Source organism: Podospora anserina, chromosome 5 (genome assembly GCF_000226545.1).
Source record: "Podospora anserina S mat+ genomic DNA chromosome 5, supercontig 6".
Taxonomy (NCBI): Eukaryota; Fungi; Ascomycota; class Sordariomycetes; order Sordariales; family Podosporaceae; genus Podospora; species Podospora anserina.
The window spans coordinates 70,985-90,646 of record NW_001939194.1 but is presented as its reverse complement, the minus strand read 5'-3'; the positions used below and the strand labels follow the sequence as shown (position 1 = coordinate 90,646).

At 52.0% G+C, this 19,662-nt stretch overlaps 8 protein-coding genes across 8 annotated transcripts; 4 read left to right on the top strand and 4 right to left on the bottom strand.

The window, feature by feature from the left end:
• Positions 1-93: 93 nt before the first annotated feature.
• On the bottom strand, positions 94-2,165 carry PODANS_5_5650 (uncharacterized protein; the record flags this gene model as incomplete). The annotated part of the gene is made up of 6 exons (XM_001929704.1): positions 94-249; positions 309-385; positions 445-1,111; positions 1,173-1,313; positions 1,381-2,025; positions 2,106-2,165. 6 exons carry the CDS (start codon positions 2,163-2,165, stop codon positions 94-96), a joined length of 1,746 nt encoding a protein of 581 aa, XP_001929739.1.
• A 1,212-nt stretch (positions 2,166-3,377) lies between these two features.
• PODANS_5_5640 (uncharacterized protein) lies at positions 3,378-7,767 on the bottom strand (the record flags this gene model as incomplete). The annotated part of the gene is made up of 11 exons (XM_001929703.1): positions 3,378-4,132; positions 4,193-4,794; positions 4,857-4,999; positions 5,053-5,311; positions 5,369-5,472; positions 5,528-5,752; positions 5,810-5,922; positions 5,967-6,068; positions 6,134-6,599; positions 6,642-6,848; positions 6,910-7,767. 11 exons carry the CDS (start codon positions 7,765-7,767, stop codon positions 3,378-3,380), a joined length of 3,834 nt encoding a protein of 1,277 aa, XP_001929738.1.
• An 802-nt stretch (positions 7,768-8,569) lies between these two features.
• On the bottom strand, positions 8,570-9,879 carry PODANS_5_5630 (uncharacterized protein; the record flags this gene model as incomplete). The annotated part of the gene is made up of 2 exons (XM_001929702.1): positions 8,570-9,592; positions 9,634-9,879. The coding sequence occupies 2 exons, from the start codon at positions 9,877-9,879 to the stop codon at positions 8,570-8,572; spliced, it is 1,269 nt and encodes a 422-aa protein (XP_001929737.1).
• A 481-nt stretch (positions 9,880-10,360) lies between these two features.
• PODANS_5_5620 (uncharacterized protein) lies at positions 10,361-11,465 on the top strand (the record flags this gene model as incomplete). Its single annotated transcript, XM_001929701.1, has 4 exons — positions 10,361-10,391; positions 10,457-11,227; positions 11,284-11,342; positions 11,406-11,465. 4 exons carry the CDS (start codon positions 10,361-10,363, stop codon positions 11,463-11,465), a joined length of 921 nt encoding a protein of 306 aa, XP_001929736.1.
• Positions 11,466-12,046: 581 nt separating this feature from the next.
• On the bottom strand, positions 12,047-12,708 carry PODANS_5_5610 (uncharacterized protein; the record flags this gene model as incomplete). The annotated part of the gene is made up of 2 exons (XM_001929700.1): positions 12,047-12,436; positions 12,526-12,708. The coding sequence occupies 2 exons, from the start codon at positions 12,706-12,708 to the stop codon at positions 12,047-12,049; spliced, it is 573 nt and encodes a 190-aa protein (XP_001929735.1).
• Positions 12,709-13,683: 975 nt separating this feature from the next.
• Positions 13,684-15,638, top strand: PODANS_5_5600 (uncharacterized protein; the record flags this gene model as incomplete). Its single annotated transcript, XM_001929699.1, has 2 exons — positions 13,684-14,007; positions 14,079-15,638. 2 exons carry the CDS (start codon positions 13,684-13,686, stop codon positions 15,636-15,638), a joined length of 1,884 nt encoding a protein of 627 aa, XP_001929734.1.
• A 556-nt stretch (positions 15,639-16,194) lies between these two features.
• On the top strand, positions 16,195-17,841 carry PODANS_5_5590 (uncharacterized protein; the record flags this gene model as incomplete). The annotated part of the gene is made up of 3 exons (XM_001929698.1): positions 16,195-16,249; positions 16,315-16,847; positions 16,903-17,841. The coding sequence occupies 3 exons, from the start codon at positions 16,195-16,197 to the stop codon at positions 17,839-17,841; spliced, it is 1,527 nt and encodes a 508-aa protein (XP_001929733.1).
• A 720-nt stretch (positions 17,842-18,561) lies between these two features.
• On the top strand, positions 18,562-19,219 carry PODANS_5_5580 (uncharacterized protein; the record flags this gene model as incomplete). Its single annotated transcript, XM_001929697.1, has 2 exons — positions 18,562-18,663; positions 18,833-19,219. 2 exons carry the CDS (start codon positions 18,562-18,564, stop codon positions 19,217-19,219), a joined length of 489 nt encoding a protein of 162 aa, XP_001929732.1.
• Between the last annotated feature and the right edge of the window lie 443 nt (positions 19,220-19,662).

Sequence of the window (19,662 nt, the reverse complement as noted above, 5' to 3'; positions counted from 1 at the left end):
TTTCATGATGGACCAGGATTACTTGTACACCAGGGTATTCAATTCATATAAAACTCCAAAGACACAAGCTGTGGCTATCCCCTCCTTGCCTTCTCACACCGATCTGAGTCTACTCGTGAGACCCGCCGCACGCATGACAGCACCGGCCGAACCCCCAACACTGTTCGCCCCCGGGATTTTACTTGCAGCCGCCGCAGCGGCAAGCTTTCCATCCTTAAAGATAAGCATACTCGGAAGCCTGAGGTTAACCTATTATGCCTGTTAGCGTCTGGCGTCTAATGAAGCTCAACGCGGGAGGATCCACAAACCCCAAACAGCACCCTCGCATACTTGATCCCATGCTCATCCCCGATATACCTCAACCGTCCCCGCACATATTCCCGTTCTGTATGTTCTTTGATCAGCAGCTTCCTTCTCTCTAAACATAGCGGGATAGTGACTTACGAGCATCAGTTACATGATCGTGAGTAACGACACACGCCAATGGCCACGTCAAGAAATACCCCCCCAACCCTCTACCATTAAGACTGTTTTCTATTGGATTCCCCCTCTTGTCTTTCCGTGGCGGGAGATGCCCAAGATGATATGGAACACTCGCAATCACTTCACTCACCACACTGCTCGCCGTCCTCGCGGCAAAGGCATACTCTGCCGTGGTCCGATAGTCTCCCGGCCGGACCAAAAACGCGGCACACCGCACGATGATCGACATGAGCACCATTCGAGTAGCACGTGCGAGGTTGAAGATGGCTGCGGTCCACATATCCGGGTACACATGCGCAACACCAGGAAAAATATTCTCGTTGCCGGATGACGAATACGGGATGGATTCGATTTGCCAGGACCGGGGTAAAGTGGCGAACCATTCGACAGCCTCGGCATCGAGGGCTCGAGCTCGAGCGAGGAACTCTTCGACCGCGGCGATGGATGCTGGCGAGGAGGAGAACGATAGTGGGCTGGAGAAGAAGCCGTACGCCTCGCTTCTCAGTTCGGCCGTCAAGAGGTTGAGTCGCTCGCACGCGTTGGCAGTTGGATCCGAGTTTGCGTCCTCGTTTAACCACCATGAAACCCCCATGGGGAGGGGTGTGGCAGTGATGAAGTTGTGGATGATCTACAACGTGTCAGCCCAGAAGCATGGAAGAGAGCAACGAAACCGAAAGAATGACACATACTAGCTGTGACCGTACAACGACAAATAACTGCACCCCCAGCTTTGACTTGAGCTGTTTCTTCCCTCGGGCCTTGACGAGCTGGACTGCTCCCTCGACGTGGGAACCCCAGGCTGACCCGGTGTCTTGTCTGGCGGTGATGTTCTGAAAGATCAGAGAGGTAAGCCCTTTTCCACAAATGACTGCAAAACAAGCGGCGGCTCAGACATACCTCAAACATGCCCAGCAACAAAACAGCTGCCAGGGTTCCATCCTCTTTACACCGAATTGGATCCCTCAGAGCCGCATTTGTGGCCATCAGAGCAAGCGTGTATTCTTCAGCCCCCTTTCGAAGGAGCGTCTCCTTTTCTTTTCCTGTTGTTAAACGCCCATGCCCGCGGCCGGGGCTGGGGGCTCCATATCTCTCCCCCAGTGAAGCCAAAGCACAGGCGTTGAATGCGTGCTGGAGGTGCGTGATTTCTTCTCTGTTCGTGCCGTTCGAGTACTGCTGCAGCAAGGGAAGCAGAAAGTGATTGTACCCTCTTGCCGAGTGTTGTTCTTGCGGCGGGACCAGAACAAAATTAGATAGGAAGTGACAAGTGGCGAGGTCTTCAACTGGGATGCTGAGAGAGTTGGTGAGTGCTACTGTCTGGGATCTAGAGAGTTGTAATGCCTGCTGCCGGGGGTGCGGTTGTGCGTTCTTGTTGGAAGCAGTGGCTTTCTTGCTGCTGCTGCTGCTGCTGGATGAAGCAGCGGCGGTGTTGGCTTTCAGTGCCCTCCTGGCTGCCGCCTGGTTTTCGTTTCGAAGTAGAAGATCAAATTCGTCTCTGTATCCCGGACACTGTCGACGGGCCTTGGCACACTGGTTGCATGTTGGCTTTGTTTCGTCGCACTGTTGTAATTAGCCATCGATGTTCTCGTAAATCATCGTCTGTATCACGTCAGGAGGCCGAGTACCTTTATCCTCCTGGTCCTACACATCTGACAACCCTTGGAGGGTCTACCCAGATACACCATCTTGAGCAGTCGATCTCTTTGCACAACAGTTTCTCACAAAGCCCAAACCGGACAAGTGGCTCGCGTGGAAGAAAGAAAGCAAGCCCAAACCTTCGGGGCCAGAACCGGATCTGCAAAGCTATATGGATCTGCCTCGGGATTCCAGCCAAAGACCTGTCTTGGGGGGGCGGCCAGAGTTGTATCGTTGTAGATGTCCTCTTTCGGTTCCCTATGCCGGCATGAAACGCATTACATACACTTGGCGGGCGATCAACTAGACTGTGCTGCAAGTAAGAGTGTTTCCAAACAGTAGCCAGAAGAAGAAGCAATACTCGATCCGTGACCACAGGCTATGGCGACCTGGGATTGGGTTTACTGGACCCAGTTCGTTTCTCGTTGTCTGGAAAGATGGGTAAGAATATGCGGTGGATGCGGTGTGAGCTGTGTAAGAGGGTCGGGAGGTGGGCGGATATAACGATTTGTGGGGCAATCGCCCCTTTTCTAACCCCCTATTTCTTGTCGAGAGTTGTCGAAGGTCGCAAACCTCCGAACCGTGAAGGTTGATTCGGCAACGCGGTTAACTCAAGTGATGATTCCTTCTCCTCATAGACCGCGAATAGGGCTGAGCTACCCCAAGACTTGGCAATCCTGCCAACGGCGGGGTTGTCTATGTCCGGGCTGTTTCTTTGAGAGAGCGGCGAGCTCCGTGGCGATTGTTGCCGAGGTTCAAAATGGTATACTATAACAGCATAAACCAAGTTGAAAGAAAAAGTGTCGCGCCCGAGCATCGTGATAGGTAGACAGTGTCATGACTGAGGGGCTTGGTCCAACCAGACCAGTCATCGGCAACGTGATCACCCGAAACACCCACCCATCCCCTGCACAAGCACTAGGCCGGAGCAATGCCATTAGTACCACCTACATTCACATACACAGTAACCCCTCATCATAACTGACAGCATCGATTGTGCTTCTGATTCAAAGTCCAACTGCCAGACATTTCGATGCCCGGTATTAACGGTACTTGTATTCAGTGTTGTGCTGTCCTCAATACGCTGTCTTTACAACTACCTAATGCTTGCTAACCAATACTTGTGCTGATTCCTTCCCTCTCCAGATCAATGCAAAATCACAAGACTATCGTCTAGGCACTGCTCGTTTTCACCTCACTCTTCGCAACGCAATCACCTGTAAACGACCGTAACACAACGAAGGCAATATCGAACACAATTCCTAAGGCTCATCGAACATGCCCGCTACCCCTTCCAGATCGGGTGTCTTGCCTCTTCCGGTTCCGTCACTGGGATTTCCACCATGTGTTGTGTCCACTGGAGTCATGAACTCTTGAGCCATCTTGCTCCGCTTGGACTTGCTGCTTCGCGACGGGGTACCTAGGCTCTTGTTGAGTTTGCCCATCTCGGAGATGCTCACGCCCTTGAGATCTCGAAGCAGGTCCAACACCATGGCTCGCTGCTGCCTCGAATGCACGCCTGGTCCAGAAACGTAGCGAATTGTCTGATCAACCTGGTCCTCCCTGATTCCCGGCAACTGCACAAGAATGTTCCGTGGAGTTGGCGTCAGGGAGGCATAGTGCGCAAGAATATGCGCAATCAGAGATCCAATATCCTTTTGGGAGTCGACAAAATATGGATCGTGGAGCGCTGTGATGGCGGCCTTCAAAACTTCAGCAGAGATGAATTCGCGAATCTCCCTGGCACTCTCCTCTGGAATTGGGAAGCCGTCATCCAAAGGCGCTGTGCTTCCACCCTCCTTATGGGCCTTGGGTTGGTCCGTACGGTGGAACTCGGGCACGATGGACTTGAAAACGCGCAGTACCACTCCGCAGCATCGTCCGTCGTGCATCTTGATGGCATGGCTGCAGAAAACCAATAGTGGAACCGCAATGGCCGAGTTCATCAAGCAAAATTTGCGGAGAGAAGGAAGCTTCTTCTCAGGCGTTCCGTCTTCCACCTTGCCCACGGGACCAGCTGGATCCTGGTTAGCATAGGAAGATGGCAAAGGGCTCGGGTCAGCTCGTCAGAACTTACAGATTCGGGATGGGTCAAGAACATCGGCTACCATCAACACGGCGGAATATGTGAGTTGCCGGAGGATACTCTCAGCCTTCATCTCCTCCGTCAACTCTTCTCCGCCAGCCTGTACAGCCTCTCGCTGGCCCAACTTATCCCATTCTGATGTGATCTTGGTATCCATCTGCTCAAAACAGGTAGCGAGAATGGGAGGCAGGAAGTGTTCTCGGAGCTCTACTGGACAGTGGTCAACCAGGTACCTGACCAGATTCAGCAAGTTGATGATCTGGTGCGCTGACAAACAGAACGAGTCTGCAAACAGTGCGTTGGCAAGTGGGCCCGGGAGCTCGAGGAAGCCATAGAACTGCATGTCGAGCCGACTCATGCAGTATATGATAGCATAGCACGTCTCCCGCACGAACCGGACAGAGCCACGAATAGTCGAGGCCAGGCCCTCAAGCGTGCTCTTTTTGCCAAGGACCCGCGCATAGAAGTCATCCTTACTCCCTTCAGAGATACCGGCTTGCCAAAAGCGATCGGTCAGGACACGGGTGGCGACCGATTGCATCTCTACCGGCAGCTGGCTCCAGTTCTTTGGATTGTGAGACGCATGTGCATAACTGGATCAAGGTCAGCAAAAGGACGTTGCGCTATCAACTCCATCGGGGCAACAGGTGCATACCTCAAGAACTTGAGCAACTCTGGGAGAATAAGCGGGAAGCTGTCCTGCCAAAGAGCACATGATGCTTGATAGGGGGGCGAGTTCTTCTCCAGTTTCTCGACGGAGTAAGTTAAGAATGATTTGGTCATCCGCAGGGGCAGCATCTGGGATGACTGGTTAGCTGGGGAAAGAGCACAACAGCGCCGGAGACACTCACCGTCTGTCTTTGCTCCAACTCCACCTGGAGAGCAAGGCCCTCGGCGTCGAGATCTGCCGCACCCCAGTCGGCAACCTCGTGGATGCGGCGCTGGGCCAAGTACCTTTGCGCCCTGTCCAGGCCGAGTAGCTGGCAGAACCCATCATACGAGCTGAGTGCTTGTTTGAGTGACTCATCTTTCCATTGGTTCCTCACAGGCTCAATGAAAGACGATAGTCTCTGTAGGCGCACACCTGGGTCAATTCGGGTGGAACGGTGACTTGAATGAGTAAGCTACTTGCTACAATCCGAGCAGACTGAATATTGGAGGACTCACATGATGATGAAAAGAAAACTCTGGTATGCAATCTGGCGCTTCTCATCCAGAGTACCAGATGCTATCATCTCTTTGATCTTGGCTTCCAGTTGGTCGTACACATCCTGGATGATGAATCAGTCGCCTGTGTCCCCGGATACGGAACAGGAGAAGCCTTACTAATAAGTGGTCGGGCATCTTGGAGGCGAGCCGCTGCAGCTCAATCATGCTTTCGTTTTGCAAATCTCGAATAGCATCATTGAGGAGCTTATGGTCGGGCTGCAAAGCTGGCCAAGTCATCAAGATGTGCTCAAGCACTCTCAACATGAAGCCCGGGTTAGAGTCAAGAGCAGTCGTAGAAAAGGCCACAAGAAGCTGGAGAACACGCTTCCTGATCAGAGGGTCCTAGTGAGATGTGAGCATAGGCTTTCCATTACATAAGACCAGAAGCGGAATCTGTACCTCGAATTTCATTTCCAAGAGCTGCCCACACCATTTCTCAAAGTGGTCCTCGATGCCCGCAACCTTTTGCTCCTTTTGTTTCAGGCAGGTTAGCTTTAAATCGCACCTACTAGCTGGTAATGACGAGGACCACTCACCTCCTCTGGAGTCGAGTTACGTGAAGACCTCCACTTGATATACCCCCTAAGTGCTGTTTCGATGACAGTAGCGTGTGTATCCACTGTCAACACAGGAACTGAGCTTTTGGAGTAGTTTGCAGCTGCAAGTAATGTCAGTCGTAGAAACACAGCATACGGAACAATTATGACACCAGTTGAAGCTTACCATTGAGAGGCGGTTGCCCGTCGTAGAGTGTCCGGAAGGCAGCCTCTGCCTTTCCAAGGATATGTGAGAAGGCATCGGACAATCGAAGATTGACGATGCTTTCAATGACCTGGCAACTGTAACGACGATAATTTCCGAGGAAAGCATGTCGCTCGGGAAGCGTGTCTGTGTCCTCGAGAAGCAATACATATGTTGGATCATCGGTATCATCTGGCAGGTTCTCATACCGTATGAGACGGCTGCTGCACAACTCAAGAAGATCTGGGATGAATGGCATATTCGAAGCCGCCGGCCCCAGAGTGCGATGGCTCAAAAGACGAGTCCAACTCACCAAGACGGGGATCGAAACGACGAGACTTTGACTCTTCACTACCAACATAAGGAGTTGAAAAAACCCCTGCACGTTTACTTGAGGAGGGATGGCCGCAAACTTCCGGTCCAGGTAGTTGGCCAGCGAACATACTGTCTGTATCCCCTATTAGCATCACGGATGCAGTCTAATAGTGACCCGAGGGTGCAGGCTTGCCTCGGAGAACTTCTTGGCGAACGTATACTTGTCATCGTCGATATCCTGGGCGTCAACTGTAGACCACTCGAAGAGCCGCTTGAACAAATCCACCACGTCTTCGCCATACATTGGCACAACAAGATCGATAAAGTCCTCATCGGTGAACATTGTACGGTTGTAGAGCGCATGGAGGGCCTCGAGTGCAGCCTTGTGACGTGTTAGTGAAAGTACAAAACACACACAGAGCACTTGAGAAGAGAACTCTGACCTTTTGTACAGAAACATTGGGAGTCGCAAGGCAGCGACATAGAACGGGGCGACTGCCAACCGCATTGACTGCTTTGGGAACAGCCCAGGCCATGACTGAAGCGAGAACCTTGAGGGCTTTCACGACACAGGCCGCAGCATCCTCGTTTTGCTCGACGGCCCCGCTGTTGAGGCAGTCGGTGACGAACTGTGTAATCCTACTGAGCCACCCTTCCTCTTCAAACCGCACATTCGGGCCCACCTGGCGGTTGGGAAAGGCTTCGGTCAGGACGGCAGCAGGGGTGAATATTTCGACGCAAGCCTTGCTGAGTGCTCCTTCGCGGAGGGCTACAACCGAATCGTCCCCGTTGAAGATTTCCTCGGACAGTGTTTCCAAGATCTGTAGGATAAATTGCTTGTGAACTGGGGATTCTGGGACTCTCCAGAGGCGAACAAGCAGCTCGTCCATGTCCATCCACTCCACAGCCCAGCATCTCTTGGCTATCTCTACCCACAACTGGGCAGTTTTGTTTCTTAGATATGACGGGTCTTCTCTCGAGACGGACTCGGACAGCTGCAAGACCCAGTTGCGGAGGTAGGCTTGGTGCTCGATGCTGTATTCCGACCACTTGTGCTTCACGGCGTGCTCGAGGAGGGACAGGCCATAGTGGCGGACAATTGGAGCTTGTGACCTGTCGAAGGCGAGGTTGTATCCGTGGGATGGGGCGTCGCCGAGCGTCTTCACTTCCTCGAGGAACGATTGGGCTTCTTGTCGTGCCTGGTTCGCAGAATATGGGCTGTGTACGACCTTGAGGGCTTCGTGAATTCTCGCCAGAATGGCCTCACCGCCAGGGGCGCCGTTTGGCGAAATGGCCGCCATGCTGAGGGCTGCAGTCGCACAGCAGGCAGGTTTCTGTTGTGGCAAAGAGGACGAGTCTTCTGGCTTAATGGAGAGAATGGGAAGAGAAAAATCGCAGCTGTTGTTGAGGCTCGGTGTGAGCAAGTTGAGATCGAATCGCACGATGGAAAAGCGATGCGCTGAAGCGGCAGGCAGTGCTTTAAAGGTACCAAGCAAAAGAACTCGGGGCCTCCTTGGGTTTACAGAAAAAGAAGAAGCTGCCGGGACGGTAATTAAAGAAATAACGGCAACCCGAGATGTCGGATCTAGTATGAAAGAATCAAAGTGATGTCTGGCTCCAATCTCTCTTGTCTGCTGACTCTTGAGTCGAAATAGAGTGACTTTAATAATTACCCACCGAGGTACCGAAACGGCGAAAACGGGGCGTGTCAGGCGCGCTTAGGCGCGACTAATAAGCTTTCTTGGGATTAGTGCGGGGCAGAAACGCCCATGCAGCCACTACAAGTAAAGGCGGTCAAGTAACTTTAGTGGACATGGGCCCTAGGGATTTCAGGGATTGCGTCACACAGTGAAGGACCCCCATGTCTCACCATGACACTGGCGGATTTTGGATAAGGTACGCTCCTCGACGACATCTCTGCAATGTTGCTCTGGAGTTATGATATGTATATTTGAAACCGTCACAACTTGATAATTTTCCATTCATAAAACCAAACACACACTGCAGGCACTCAAATGCTCCTGTCATTCTCAGTCTTTGGACATGATGTATCTGTAAGTTTGCTCAACTATTCCCGGATTCCCTAGTTAGTACTCTCTAGCCTCATGCTATATCTAGTTGCCACAAACAGAGGAGCCTATCATAGAAACTAGTCGACACAACTGTCAAGCTGTCTTTTCTCTGGGGATGAAAGTCGCTTCCATAGTTCATGCTCTTGTGTTCCTCAAACCGGCCAAGAACTCGAACATGGTGCTCTCCATCCACGGTTTGCAGAACATCCACCACCCTCGAGCCGGCATGCATGCATGATGCCAATATCCGTGCCCTCCAGTTGTAGGTCGGGCTCGGTGTCTTGTCAAGATTGATTAATTTCAGCCTCCACACACCTCCCCCAAGTCCCATCTCGACGAGGTTTTTGGGCCTCCCATATGGAGCCAGTGAAAAGAGTCTGATATTCTCATCATAACTCCCTGTGACAAGCAGCTCCGATCCATCTTCTAGGACAAAGAGAGGCAAGATTGCTGTTACTCCAGCATCATGACCCCTGGCCTCGACAGCAGAAATAGTCTCAGTGAGATGATCGTCTGAGGGACTCCAGATAACTGTTCCAAAACGCAGTTTGGAGTCATCACCCCCCGAGAATGTTCTGAAAGATACTTCTTCTGGCGAGTCAGTGGACCCGATATAAGGCGATAGGTTCACCGTCCAGGCCTCCAATGTGTGAGTGGTCGCCGGCTCTGGCAGAAGTTTCCAGCCCTTGTCCCAAGCTGGCAGATGCACCAAGTAGACATGGCCGGTATTAGTGGTAACCGCCAGCATATCTGCTCGGGATGGGTGCCAGCAAACAGATAGAAACAATATTTCCGACCCATCCGAAGCAGAAATATCCCCTCCTGACAACGATGAAATGTCCATCGTGTTTAGATGCTTTAAAGGCTTGTCATCTTCAGGACCGGGCGAGAGCTTGAAGATGGCAAGGGTAGCCGTACTTGAGACCGTTGCGCAAATGTCCCAAAATCCCTCAATCGGGTTGAAATGAAGATCCAGCAAAGCAGATGGCTGAGGCTCAGTTTGAATAGGAACTCTTTGAGAAGGGTTAGGTGTGAAGCAGAACCCGAGCTGGATCTAGTGACTCACATGTTGTTATCGTCCTGTAATTGGAAGACGAGGATGCTTCCATTTCGACTTTGAGCTTTCTTTGGCTTAGCAGCCTGTGACTTCGCGTCGTCTTTGTTGTCATCATCACCGGCGTCTTGCTCTGGCGTGTGCGCATCAACTTCGTCTTTCTGTAGATTGTAGGTCCCGACCAGAAAGTAAGACGGGTGAGCTGGGCAGAACTCAACACAACTTGGTGGAAGATCCAACTCCCGTGACCAAACTGAATTGATCAGCTTGCCCGAATCTTCTTCCATTTTACTCCGTGTAACACTTTAAAAGCGGATGACCTTGAGAACAAGGGTGGTGCGCTGGGGCCTGTGAGGTGTGAAGACACTCAAGATTTGATGCTGGTCGCACTTTCTTTTTCGGGACTTGACAATTATCCCCGGCGCATCGGATTGGTCAGTTCTGAATGAAGAACGCCCCAAGCCTCGCCAGACCGACTTGCCTGGAATCCCATGACTATTTTACTTTCTCGATTCTTTCAAAACACCATGCGTTTATCTTTCCAGATCATCTTCCTCCATGATTAGTGTATCTCAGGGCCGCCAAAGTTGATGGGTGCCTGCATATTTGAGACTCCACCAGCTCATTCATAGCTCAGCTTTAACCTAAACTGATCAAAACCCAACCCAATACAAACCCGCTCACAAACGGAGGATCAAGACTGTAATCTCTATTTTCTTTAGCAGCGGTCAGGAACATCCAGATATACAACTCTTTTGGCGTGAGAAAATGGATGACTCCGACGATTCGGACTTCTACGGTCAGCCAGCTCATCATGCATATCGCCCACCGATCTTATCACACCACCACTAACACGCCCCCCAGGCTCCCCCAAAACCGTCTCCAGGCTCAAGTCCCGAGTTGCCGCCTACAACACACCTTCTTACTGGTCCTCCCAAGAAGCACGCACCAAACTCATCACCTCCCGGATCACCCCTTCGGAATCCACCTCCCAGTCCCCTCTAGCCTCAGGACGCCTTCACAACACCTACGCCCATATCCCCCACGCCGCCTACCAACTCACAGAATCCATCCCCCAGTTCCTCGCCCGCCTACCCCCAGCCACAACCAACTGCCGCTTTGGCCTAGAATGGATCTTCATCGCCAACCCCTACCTCCCTCCCCGTCCCCCCTCCGACCACGACCGCTTTATGAGAGCCGGCCGTGAACGTCTTGACCTGTTCAAATCCTTCATTGACAAGACCACCGCTGCCTACCCCAACTCTCCCCTGGTCGCCAAACGACACATTGCCGTGGCCAGAAAGGAGACAATAGAGGACCTAAAACAGCTAGCGGTGGAGTGCCGCGAGACTTCTGGGAAATGGATGCTGTTCCCGGACGTAGCGTTCGTTAATGATACGTGGAAGAAGGTTGCCAGGGCGGTGGCGAATCATCAGTTGGGGACTGCGGCCAAGGTGGCGACGAGGATGCCTGCGGGGTATGATGATGGGCACGCTGAGAAGAAAGAGAGACTGATATGCATCTATACTGAGGATTTTACGGATAAGGATGATGTGGCGAGAGTGTTGAGGAGGATGAAAGAGCTGGAGTTGGTGAAGCAGGGCCCGGGAGCGAGGCAGATCTACTACAAGGCTGGTGCGTCGGGGCGGTTGACGGTCTCTCGAGCATCACACTGACGAACGATGCTGTAGATGCTTGGACCGAACTGGGAATATATGGGGAAAATGAATGGGGGATCAAAGCTTCCTTGGTGAGTTGGCTGGTTCAGCGGAACCTCGTCGAGTTTCCGTGCATGCTAACGATACAATTTTAGTACAACTCGAAAGAGAAATTTGAGTACATCAAAGAAGTCACCGGGAAGAGGACGTTTTGAGCTCCCCCGTGTCTCTGCACAAGAGAATGTTTGTTCGAGCCGGCAACTACCCCGAGGAGGGAGCAGGATGATACCACACTGGAGCTAGCGATTTGATATTTTTGTAAGGACCGGAAACGCATGTTTCCCTTAATAGTAATATGAACACAAAGTAAACTTTTCAGTCCTCTATTTCCTCGCCTGGCGCTGCTCCGTCCTTCTACCTCTTATCCCGGCAGGTTTGTTCGTTTTGGGTGAGTTAGCTGTGAGGATATGGTGTGACCCGCCAAATCTCTCTCATGATGTGTTCCTGAAAGTTCTGTCAGAGGATATGCGACCTGGTCGACTATGTAATAAGCCCCCTCGTATCTTTTGGTGCTTCCCAATTGATGAGCCTCTTGGGGCAAGCCATGGCTGTATTTCAAGCCACAACTTCCAGGTGAATATGAACCGTCCCATCATCTTGACCGTCGGCGTTTGATGCGCAAGAGCTTCTGAATATTCTACTCGTTGAGCGCCATATCTTCCCGAACACCGTTTGCATGTCCCTATCACGGCTACCACATGTTCCGTAACTGTTTTGGTGGGCGCCCAGACATCCATCATCGATAAATATCAGCATCGTCCAACGCCAGATCGGCCGCCGAGTCCGGATCAATTGGCCTCAACAAAAGGACCAGCCTGTATGCGCTATTGCCGTTTAGGTAGTAGCGATGGAGTTTCTTGGATCTCAGGAAGCCCAACCGCTCATATAGCCTCATTGCGGGAATATTTGTCTCTTCTGTCTCAAGAACCACCTCGTCGGCATTGCGGCTCTTCATAGAGTCGATGGCCATCTTGACCAGTGTCGTTGCCACGCCATGTCCGCGGTAGGCAGATGACACGGCGAGCATAGCGATATATCCCCGCAAGGTGGGGGGCGAATGGGAGGCATGGGCTTCGAGCTTGCAGATTATGACGCCAACTAGGGAGGAGTCTTCAGGGTCGATAGCCTGGGACGAGAGAGATGCGGGGTTAGGGCCGTCGGAAATGGATTCGCGGGTCGAGAGGAGAGGGGGGGAAGACCGTCGGATGGGCTTACAAGGTAACACAGATGGCCCCATTGGTAGAGAAAGTAGCGGTAGACATAGATGCTGTAGGGCTCGCTGAGGTCCTTGGAGATCAAGGCGCGGATTGCCGGTAGATATTGAGTCTCGAGACGATGCTCATATTGTATGTACTTCAGTTCCCGTGGGAGTTGTTCGACGCGCGAGCTCTGTTCCATGCGGAAGACTGATGCGGTCCGCTGCTCTCCGAGTGCGTGAGCAAATGGGCCGCGAATAGCGAGCAGCAGCCTCGAAAGCGGAAATAAAAGATGATGCGCACGTTGAGGATGAGTGGAGAGAAGGGGTTCGTGTCGTATATGTTGAGGTTCGCTTGTCGTGGAAGGGGGGTTTGGTGACGGTTGTCGACTGTAGGCGCGGTGTTGGAAGCGGGGAGGTTGCGCTGGCAAAAGATCTGACGAACGCTTGCTCGTCCCAGGGTCTTCGTCATTGAACTTTCACATGCCATGTCCCAATCGCATGGCAAGCATTGGGCCCCCTCGTCCCGTTTCCCCCAATGGGTCGACTTCTCCAAACCCCGTGCAGCATCCCTGTCGTGCCTGTCAACCCACCTGTCAGGAAACGGCAGTCTTCAACATGCATTCTTCGGTAGTCGATACTTGGATCTACAAGAGACAACCTTGTCTCAGTGAGAAGCTTAAAGTGCTGATCTCAGATAAAAGATAACCTATATGATAGATTATACTTTGAAATAACATTTGAAGCCAAAGTCTCTTGGATGGATGCGCCTGGTGTCTATTTTAAAGCAGAGGCGCAAACAATAGCCCAGTACCGAGTACATCGACACGGGCGCGGAGAGCAAATCACAACGACGTGGATCGGATAATTAAGAATGACGAAACAAAACCCGGCTATGATCGCTTCTTTTTCTTTTTCGGTGTTCTAGAAAATGCCGACACAGATTCCCCGGTATCAACATCGAGCCGAAGCAAATCTACATGTCGATGGGTGACAAGCAGGAGCGAAACCGGCAGTCAAAGATCCCTTGCCCCACCCGGACTTGCTGTTGAGAGCTGAAGCGGAGGGGCCGCCGCGCTCCTCAGTATTTGGATATTCTGAACCACCTCCTTGAAGTCTACCCATCCACGGTGCATTCACACCACAACGCACTAGTCACCGCCCAAACCAGTCTCGAGATGGCCAGCACTCTGCGGCGACGAGTGTTCGGCAACGGCAACGACACACCTACCGAACCTTCACCCGCACAGACACCTCGCAACCAAAGCCCCGTCAGACCCGGCGAGAAAGTCAAGGTCGTCCACAAACGAAAGGAAACACGAAAGAGGAAGACAACGGGTATTTTCTTTCTCGGGAGTTTGTTTGGTATCATTGCGGCCGGTTTCTTTGCAAAAAGCAATGATCTTATCGGTTTCGAGTTCCCCGAGCTCGGGGACTTGAGTATGGACAACTTGTTCGAGATTCTTCCTGCAGGTTTTGTCAAGGATATGCGCGAGCTGGTGGTGAGTAAATCACACACGCTCTGGAATTTTATATGATTACCTGTCAAGCTAATGGATCACCCGCATGACAGAATGGCGAACGCGATTTTCTCGAAAGCTACGATGCCTTCTCTGTAGGCCTCAAGGTTCGCTCCGAAGGCCTATCGTCACACCATCCAATGGTTCTAATTCCCGGTGTTATTTCGACTGGTCTCGAGTCCTGGGGAACGTCTAATGAATCGCTACCTTATTTTCGGAAACGGCTTTGGGGCAGTTGGAGCATGATGAGGGCATTGGTCATGGACAAGGAGAATTGGAAGAGGCACATCATGTTGGACCATACAACTGGGCTGGACCCACCGGGGATCAAACTGAGGGCGGCACAAGGCTTCGACGCGACTGACTTCTTTATTACCGGGTACTGGATTTGGAACAAGATCATCGAAAACCTAGCGTCCTTGGGTTATGACCCGACCAACTCGTTCACGGCAGCGTACGACTGGCGGCTAGCGTACCCGAACTTGGAGATGAGAGACCAGTACTTCTCTAGACTGAAAGCCCATATTGAGATGGCCGTCAAGCTGGATAACAAGAAGGTTGTCCTCACATCACACAGCATGGGCAGCCAAGTGGTCTTCTACTTTTTCCACTGGGTAGCCTCTGAGCAGGGCGGCAGAGGTGGTGACGACTGGGTGGAGAGACATGTTGACTCATGGATCAACGTCAGTGGATGCATGCTTGGGGCCGTCAAGGATGTCGCAGCGATATTATCGGGCGAGATGCGTGACACGGCGCAACTGAATGCTTTCGCAGTGTATGGACTGGAGAAGTTTCTTAGCAAAGAGGAGAGAGCCGAGATATTCCGTGCCATGCCTGGCATGTCCTCAATGTTGCCAATGGGAGGCAATGCCATTTGGGGAGATCTTGATGGGGCACCTGATGACCAGCCCGGTCAAGCAGTGAGCTTTGGTTCATTCCTCAACTTTCGAACCAACCAGAACTGGACGATACCAAAGACAAACTTTACGGTGGACGATGCAATGCAATACCTATACGACACGACTGATGATTGGTATCGGGATTTGGTCAAAAGAAGTTATTCCCAGGGCGTAGCACACACTATGAAGGAGGTCACAGCCAACGAACTTGATCCCAGGAAATGGATCAACCCTCTCGAAACTCGTCTGCCTCTCGCCCCTAGCCTCAAGGTGTACTGTTTCTATGGCGTAGGGAAGCCCACCGAACGGGCCTACTACTACCGCTCTCCCGAGCTTGGAGCTCTCACTAACTTGAACATGACCATTGACACTGCCCTCATCCAAGGCGATGTCGATCACGGTGTTGTCATGGGTGAAGGAGATGGGACAGTAAACCTGATGAGTACCGGGTATATGTGCAACAAGGGGTGGAATATGAAGCGGTACAACCCAGCTGGTGCGAAAGTGACTGTGGTGGAGATGCCACACGAACCTGAAAGGTTCAATCCTCGTGGCGGACCCAATACGGCGGATCACGTTGACATTTTGGGGAGGTCCAACCTCAACGAGCTCATCCTGAGAATTGCGGCTGGCAGGGGCGGGGAAATTCAGGATTATGTGGTCAGCAGCATCCGAGAGTATGCGGAACGGGCCAAAATATACGAGGAAGAATAGCAGTTGTGTCTGTATGATGATGGGGGGAGGGTTCATGACATGATAGATCTGGGTATTTTCATGGTTGGGGGCGTTCAAAGGACGTGTTGGTTTTTTGCATAGTTTGGCGGCTGTTGTCTATCGTTTCAGTTGATACGCTGACTGAAGATTAATGTGTGGCGGAGATACATGGAGCAGGTTAGATAGGCTTAGAACAGGAAGAATACCTATCGATATGATTGATCATGATAAAAGACGAGAGGGACCCAAGACACTGGCACTACCCATTCGACGTCATCCCGGCTTAATTAGGTGGCCCGTGCATGCGAAACGTGAGTCTCGGCAGCCAAACCGAAGATTGGGAGTTTCGATCCGTCACGGGCAGTGCTTCAACCCCTCCAACACAAGAGAGCCACCAGTCAGGCGGACCATCCCAAGTCCAACTACAAAACGCCCTGATCACCGGATTGTCTTACCGCAAAGTGCATTGCGCCTCTCGGAATTCCTTATATGCGACCTGGACACCTAGCCATCGTGATGACCCATTTGCATTCACAACACTGGCTCGTCTGAGAACATGGCCGATGTCCAAGGCACTTGGACTGCTGAGAATGAGCAGCAATTTTGGGCAGGTAAAGAAGAATGTACGGCAGCTCGACCCAAGACACAACATGCTGATTGCGATCCATCTTTGCAGCCTTGAATCAGATCCTCTCTGCACCATGCGATTCTTACGAGCTTCTCGATAACGCCTTGCGCTCATGGCTTGATTTGGTTTCCAAGGCCCGGGACGAATACCTCGACGACGAGGACGAGATTGCGAATTGTTCCGAGCAGTTAATACACAGCCCGCTGTTTTCTGTCAATAAGGACTATGTGCGAACCCAAATCATATACAGTCTGCTTCAGGAGGATGAGTATGCGCCGCTCCACGTTATTGCCAACTTTCTCCTGTCCGACGGCCGCGCCGAGGAGGAGACCTTCCGACAAATGATCAAGGAAGGGTGCTTTGTGCGGTTGCTGGAGTTGATCAAGGGGTGTGGGGGAAAGGATTCCCGATTACATCGGCTTCTGTTACAGCTGATGTATGAGATGTCCCGCATTGAACGGCTACGGGACGAGGATTTGATGCAAATTGACGATGGCTTCGTCACGTATCTCTTCCAACTCATCGAAGCCCTAGCCGATGACGCCAATGATCCTTACCACTATTCTGTTATTCGGGTTTTGGTAAATGCTACCGAATTTCATCGCTCTGGGAATTTTATCGCTAACTGCCTTTCAGCTGGTGTTGAATGAACAGTACATGGTGGCAGCGACATCGGCAGCGACAGAACCATCATCCATCTCGCCCACCACCAATCGCGTCATCAAACTTCTTGGCGTTCATGGAGATTCCTATCGAACCTTTGGAGAGAATATCATACTGCTTCTCAACCGAGAAACAGAGACCTCTCAGCAGCTGCTCATTCTCAAACTGCTGTACCTGCTTTTTACCACATCTGCGACGTACGAGTATTTTTACACAAATGATCTCCATGTGCTGCTGGATGTCATCATACGGAACTTGCTTGATTTGCCGAGCGAGATGGACATTTTGAGACACACTTACTTGAGGGTACTTGCCCCTTTGCTCGCTCATACTCAACTCAGCAAACCGCCTCATTACAAAAGGGGTCAGATTCTCAGTCTCATCGACATCCTGCGAGGCACCGGCAATGCGCACTTTATGCCTCCCGAACCGACAACAATACGCCTGCTCGACAGAGTAGCCAGCACCCCATGGCTGGCTGAAGAAGAGCCGGAATCTCCGTCACTCAGTCCAATCGGCAGCCTCTCGCTGTCACAAACCGGTAGTGCCGTGAGTGTTATCGCCAAAGTGTCCGAGAAACCCGGAGTGAAGACACCTAGTCGCAAGTCGGATATGGCAGCGCAGGCCAAGGGCAAATCCGAGCATGGAGGCAGCCCACCCAGACCGCCGCCACCTAGGACTCTGAGGGCGCAGAAATCACTGCCAGAAGTGCCCCGACATAAGCACGGGGTTCCTGTCGTTCATCCACCGGTGCCTGTACCTCACTTGCACGTCAATGGGGCTGGTCAGAAAAAGATGCCACCGAAACTCCCGCCACCACGAAGGAGGGCCAAAATTATAGCCGCAGTTGGCGCTGAGGTTCGGACGCCGTCCGAAACGCCATCACCGATTGGCCCTGCACCAGTTTCTTGACCAGCTGCAGCTCAATCGGTAACTTGAGGGGTGTTGGATACTTACCCTCATGGGAGTTGCAATAAAGGTGTGGGATTTTGGATTAGGGGAACTGTTTGCAATCACGAATTTATGGTAACGAGGGGACAACTAAGCATACACTTTTTCTACAATGGCATCAACGGGACAAGGGCACAGCGCAAGGCGTTTTCCTAGTGCACTGCGCAAGATAGCTACAATAATTCTAATTTTTAACTGCTGTGTTTTATGGGAATATGTGTTGGGGCGAGCTTGTGCTCTATCTTTGGCGATGTAATCTCGATGTTTGCATTCACCCCTTTTCAATTGCGTTGAGAGAAACAGGGGCACAGAGCGCACAAGGCTGAGCTTTCGTCCACAGTGCAGAAGGAAAGTCTTGGCACACAGGCTGGCGGGCATCTTTACAGGAATGACCCGCACGGTGGTTCGCCTAACCCCGGTCCATCTCAACGTCCACTCCGGCTTTTGGTAGTGCAGCCTCCAAAATTTTGGGAGACGACAGCCTCATTTTGCGAACTCTGAGCTACTGCGACTCCGCCAACCCGCCAAATTCCCAAACCACCGGCTCAGATCCCCCACAACAAGAGTACCCGAGAACCGAGACGTTGAAGAGGTCGCCAAACCAAAAGGAGGAGGAAACTTGGAGAAAAGCAGTTGGCTTTTGGGGGCCACAGACACGCACACATCAACACACATATCAAGATGGCCTCCTCCTCAATAGCCAAGAACCTCGCCCAGCTGAACTCCATGCGGGAGATTCACGGCGTAGTCGTCACCGCAGGGCTGATCGACAAGACGGTCAAAGTGCGCGTGGGAGGGCTAAAGTGGAACAACTTCCTCAAGAAGGTACTATATACCACCAAACCACTCCCCCTCCCTCCTCCCTCCTCCTCCTCCTTCTCAACCCCACTAAACACCGACCCATTCACCTCTTACTTGTACTAACCTACTCCCCCTCCTTCACCACCAACAGCACTTCGACGACCCGAAAACCTATCTCGTCCACGACCCCGCCAACTCCCTCCGCCAGGGCGACGTCATCGCCATCAGCCCCGGCTGGCGCACCTCCAAGTCCAAGCGCCACGTAGTCAAACACATCATCGCCCCCGGCGCCGGCCTCCCCATCTCGGCCCGCCCCCCAATCCCCTCCGCCGAAGAGCTCGTGAGGCAAAGGGTGGTCAAGAAAGAAGCAAAGGAGGCGAGGAAGAGCCTGAAGGACGTCGCCGAAAAGACGGAGAGGTCTCTGCAGTTTGTAAAGGCGGAAGCTACCGAGGTGGAGAAGGAGCTGAAGACGCTGACGTTGATCCTCGAGTCGAGGACGAAGAAGAAGTACGGGTGGTTGTCCAAGCAAACGCAATGAAAATAAAAAGACTTGGGGTTATTGTTAGGGAGTGGGGTGGGTGCATCAGATAGTAGGCATTGGGAGACGGAGTCTGGGTTTTAGGCTCTGTCAAAAAGGTGTACGATTTCAGGAAGAAACATGAATGGTTCATGTGCATGTGTACATATATACAATATTGGGTGGAGGTTTGTAGCATCAAGATATACCAAAGAGTGGAAATACTAGGCATCAGAAACATGACAAAGGCTGACAGAGCCAATCGCTCGACAGGAGATAATGTCTCCCCATGTTGTGGAAGCATGCTTATGGGAACTCGTGTTATTTCCTAACGAGCAGATGGCTGCTTTGTTTATGTTCTTGCCTGGCCCCCAACTAACCAACCAACCAAAGCAACAAACCCCCTATGAACTCCTGAGCTATGCTTTTAAAAACACAGATAAGGAAAAGTCTCCAGGCTCGCC